This window comes from Phalaenopsis equestris, unplaced genomic scaffold (assembly GCF_001263595.1).
Source record: "Phalaenopsis equestris unplaced genomic scaffold, ASM126359v1 Scaffold234648, whole genome shotgun sequence".
Classification (NCBI taxonomy): domain Eukaryota; kingdom Viridiplantae; phylum Streptophyta; class Magnoliopsida; order Asparagales; family Orchidaceae; genus Phalaenopsis; species Phalaenopsis equestris.
The window spans coordinates 331-5,522 of NW_018252554.1; the positions used below are offsets into that span (position 1 = coordinate 331).

The following is a 5,192-nucleotide window of genomic DNA, read 5'->3' on the forward strand; positions in this document are numbered from 1 at the left end:
TTTTACAAATCTAGCATCTAAACATTCATATTTAAATGCAAATCACTAAAATATTTAACCATCACCATCATTATTTTTTCAAAAGTGGGACGTACCTTTTCGATTACATCAAAGAGTTAAAAAAGTGTAACAAACTATGTAAATACATAAGAATAATGTGGCATTTAGAGTAATTATTGCATCAGGTGTCCAATAACATGAGACCACGTGGCAATTTGGTGCTCGGTGACATACAAGATTCAGGCCCGGGCTGCCATGTAGCATCTTGGATACCTGATGTCTGATGCAATAATTCTTCATGGTATTTATGTAAATTTCGTAAATAATTACCAAAGTGTCTTGTTTGTCTCCAGTGTATATAACAAAAAAGAGTAACAGGAGCTGATTGATTCTTTTTATATGGGACATTCTGCAACTTTCACCCCTACTTACTCTTCTTCTCTCCTTAAATTCTCTTTCTCTCTCTCTCTCTATCTGCTGCTCCAAAGAAGATTCCTGCTGCTCCACTGAAGCTTCGGTTCTCGGCTTTATGGAGGAGGAAGGCTCGGTACGCTTTTCTACTCTTCATAAATCATTGTTGTTTTTTGTTTAGAAATTAGGGTTTCTATTCTCTCTACTTCGTCTTTCGAATTTCAGCATTTTATAAAATTATTTTTTCCCCGATTTGATCGCCTTGAGATAATCTCTTAGATTTTTGTTTCAGGAAAAGAATGGAAAGTGTGATGCGAGGGAAGAGGAGAGTGAATGGATAGAATTTGATGCTGAGTTCAAACCCATGGAGCATCCATTGGAGCCCTTGGAAGAAGATCAGCCTTTACAGTGTCCGATCCCTGATTCATCTTTTCTCAATGTGAGATATTTTACTCTTTTGCTCTTATATTTGAGCTGAATGATTGAAGTGTTCTCTTTATAACATTTAGATGAGAAATAAAAAGAAAAGAAAGGGGTTTTTGTGGTTATGAGGCAAATATTTAAGGGGAATTTAATAGCTATCACTTAATTCTTGTGTATTTAGATATCTAACACCTAAACTTTACTTTTTTGACATTTATACTACCTAAATCTTTCATATAACATAAAAATACTGTAATTTTAAGTTTTAAGAAGTGAAATGCAACTTTTTATGCATAGGTAAGTTGAGATATATGTAAAAATTGTCATTTAGGTGTTGGATATGCAAATATATAGGAATTGAGTGGTATGTATGTAAGTCTTCCTATTTCACTAGCTTATGCGTGGAGTTTGTATACATCCGAACTTTGTGTACAACAAATTTGTAGAACTATCTGTGCAATGTGTACAAGTTGTACACAACGTCCGGATATATTAGGATTTCACACGTAATATTCTCTCCATTTCTTGATAGATATAGCCTTTAAGCTACCTCTTTGGCCTCTCCTAATGATGTTATCTTTGTTGATTTCATTTATTTGTTGTTCGATGTTATTAAGAAAACAAATAATTGATCGAGTGAGGATTATGAAAGTTCGTTAGTAATCTTTAGATCTCATTCCTTAAAGTAAATTTCTAAGGATCTTACATACCAATTCTTGGTTTGTATACATCATAGAAGGTGGTGCAATTTATTATTGGCTTAGTAACTATTATGAATTTAATGTGAACTTCTGAAATAGTTGTATCGGTCTTTACATGAAAAGGGTTGCCTTAAATGTCTATACGATTTTGTTCCAAATATTTTTGCTAGCTTTGAGGGTAGAAATTTTCATAAAGTCATATGGTTTTAAAGCACAATAAATCCAAGTGATTGCCTTAGCATTTAGTTTTCCCAAGGTTCAACAAATCACTTGCCAACTTCATCATTTCATCAAATCTAGTGTGAAATTTTTTATAATCAAACAGTCCATCATTGGATTAATGCGGCCTAATAAAAAATTGGGTTTCTTCTAATGAGCCACCAAAAGTTGTTTTTTTAATAATCTAATAGAGAAACTATTTTGAATTGTGTTTGAGGAGACAAAGGGCTAAATGGAACATATTTCTAGACTCAGGATTAAAATTGCACATCCTCAATAGAGTCGGGGAGGAGATTATGTCTTTGTTATTTTTCAACTTTCTTCAAGCAATATAAGTCAAAAGTGTGCGTGAGTGTCAAGATGTGTAAAATCACTGCACAATTAAGACGTGAATCACACAAGTAGAGGAACACGCAAATAAGGTAAATTGATAAATAAGGAATACGAAAATTGCACTTATGTAAAATCAAGGATAAGAGGATTTTTAGCCTGAAATAATTGATCAATAATGGAACAAGGATGTCCCTCACTATCTTGAATAAGTGAGAGAGGAGGAAGAACAATCCCCCAAAAAAAACAAAAAAATTTGGAACTCAGCATTCTTGCAATGGTTAACTCGGACGTTTATTTGTTTTGCTTTAGTCTGATTAACTCGCACTTGGATATTTTTTTTTGTCATTCTCCCGACTTGGTTGGCCTTCAATCTTGGCTCGAATGGCTATTTGAGTAGGGGCTAATAGACAAGATGTATTATTGTTCACTCCTCTTTATCTATCTCTCCCTTCTTTCTTACGCTCCATTCACGGACAAATTAGAGTTCGTGTTTGGAGCCCGCTGTGGATTCAGCCAGATTCCTTCCTCATGATGTTTAAGTTAGTTTTTTATTTAGTTGTGTTATATAATAGTAAATTAAGGTTTCTATTTATGTATGAAAACTTAACTCTTGTCTATCTATTCAGCAAGAAAAATATGAATTGAAGCAGCGGCGATTGGTGGATGAATTACTGAAGTCCAAAGAACCTTCGGAAGAAGATGAAGAAAGCATCCTCCCACTCCAAGCAGAACCTAAGAGGCATCATAAAATTCATCAGCATTCTTCCATCCAACCTCAGCCTCCCTTTTGGGGTTCTCACTACAACATATTTCAGGTTTTCCAACAATGTAAAGATTTTTCATCTTGATTTTTTTTTTTAGTAGTATAAACTGATTATGTAAAACTTTTTATAAACATTATTTTCTAGCCTATATGTGAGCTTTCTTTTTTGTATATCTTTTTTTTTCTTTTATGGCTATACCTAAAAGGGGCAATGTTTGAGCAATGTTGAAATGTTCTTTGGTTCAACTAGTTAAGCAAATGTGCCAAATTTTCTGTGTATATCTCGTCAACTTATAATGTCTAACTTCAAAATCATTTATAAAATATAGAGTAAAGTGCCAAAATAGTCCCTGCCTATTTACATAGGGTTTTTTTAGTCTTAGGATTTATAGAAGTGTCAAAATAGTCAACTATTTTAAAATTAAGATCTAATAATTCTCCATAAAGACTATTTCAGCCCCAATTTAAAATAGTCTGGGTACTACTTCGTTGAATATTATTAGAGTAGGGAACTCTATATCCTTCACATAAATTTAAAACTTAGTGCGCATGAAAACAAAAATTTAAACTTCTCAACCACTCATATAGATCCAAAAACTGATTCATACCTTTCTCTAAGATCTACAGGCACAATATGCCATTTTTACAAGACACAATAGTCATTAATGCAATAGATTCTCATCCCACTCACTAGACTAAATGCTCTGAAATTAATCCATAAACTATATAGAGAGGCAAGTTACAGCATTCCCTCAAAAAACTACAATAACATGAAAACAAAAATTTAAACTTCTCAATCACTCATATAGATCCCAAGACTGATTCATATCTTTCTCTTAGATCTACAGGCACTATTTTTATACAAGGCACAATAGTCATTAATACAATAGATTCTCATCTCACTCACTGTCTGAAATTAATCCATAAACTATATAGAGAGCTAAGTTACAACATCCCTTAAAAAACTACAATAGCATGAAAAAAAAAAAAGGATAATTACAAACACATATATTTATATATATGGTACTCAAATCTTACATATCTACAAAAATTAACATCCATTTCATTTTGTTCATCTATTGAACTCATACATTTATGGGTCACAATCAAATCATAATGAATTTGATGAAGTAAAAGATATAGGCTGAGATTTTATAGTAAATCTCAATATTTAGGTGACAATTTAACCAAAAAAAAAGACACTACTAGTTTTCTAAATAGTAATGTTTGGAGTGTTGTGCATGTAATTATCTAAAATAAAAATAATAATAAAGAAACACTAGGATTGTTTGGGATCAATTTTTTTTATTTATGTTTTTGCCTTTTTTTTATAAAAATATGTTTGTTTAATATGTTTTTAACACGTTTTTATTTTTTATTTTTGAAAACAAATAAACATGTTTTTAAAATTTTTTTTATTGTTTTGATTGCAATCATATATTTTAATCAAACATATCAAATATGTTTTGTTTTAACATACACAATACAAAATAAAAACAAAAAATAAAAGTAACCCAAACAACACACTTTTATTTTTTATTTCATTTATATTTTGATTTGAAACAAAATATATTTGGTATGTTTGATAAAGACATGATTATTTTTCTCGAAACATGTTTATTTGTTTTTGAAAATAAAAAAATAAAAACATGTTACAAACACATTATACAAACATATTTTTAAAAATAAAGGAAAAAAATTAAAATAAAATAAAAAATAAAATGGAACCCAAACAAGTCTTAAGCTGCTCTGCAGAAGATATACAAAGCCAATTGAAGTTCTGTACTTTGAGGAGAGCTGCTGCAACGGCTATATATGTAAAGCTGCCAACAATCAAATCCTAAATGAAAAAATACCCTAAATGAAGAAATACAAAATTCAAAAAGAATACTAAAACTTGAACTAAAATAAAATTAAAAAATAAATAAAAACTTGAACTGCAGACATTTACCAGTGTCATATACAAACAATGTTCTAAGAAAGAGTTAATCCATTCAAATCTTACTTTGCATTACATGGAGTCTATCTATGATTTGAATGCTTAACCTTCATATCATAAAAAATTATAATCTAAACAATTTTAAGAGGTAATATATTTTGATTTTTATATTTATAACACTCAAATATTTCATATTACATAAAAAAAATATCACTATTATAAACATTGGAATACATCTTTTCATGCATAGGTAAAATTTTATAAATGTAAAAATTCAAAGTTTAAGTGTCAGATATATAAATACATAGGAACTGTGAGGTATGCATGTAAATCTTTAAAAAAAAAAGACTAAAAAAGTCTTTTTGGCAATCAAAGACAGCTAATGTTCCACTGGTAGATTCGA

General features: G+C 30.3%; 1 protein-coding gene across 1 annotated transcript; it reads left to right on the forward strand.

The window, feature by feature from the left end:
* The first annotated feature begins 501 nt into the window (after positions 1-501).
* Positions 502-2,949, forward strand: LOC110038978. Its single transcript, XM_020743908.1, has 3 exons — positions 502-547; positions 704-850; positions 2,714-2,949. The coding sequence occupies exons 1-3, from the start codon at positions 530-532 to the stop codon at positions 2,933-2,935; spliced, it is 387 nt and encodes a 128-aa protein (XP_020599567.1). The 5' UTR covers positions 502-529; the 3' UTR covers positions 2,936-2,949.
* Positions 2,950-5,192: the final 2,243 nt, after the last annotated feature.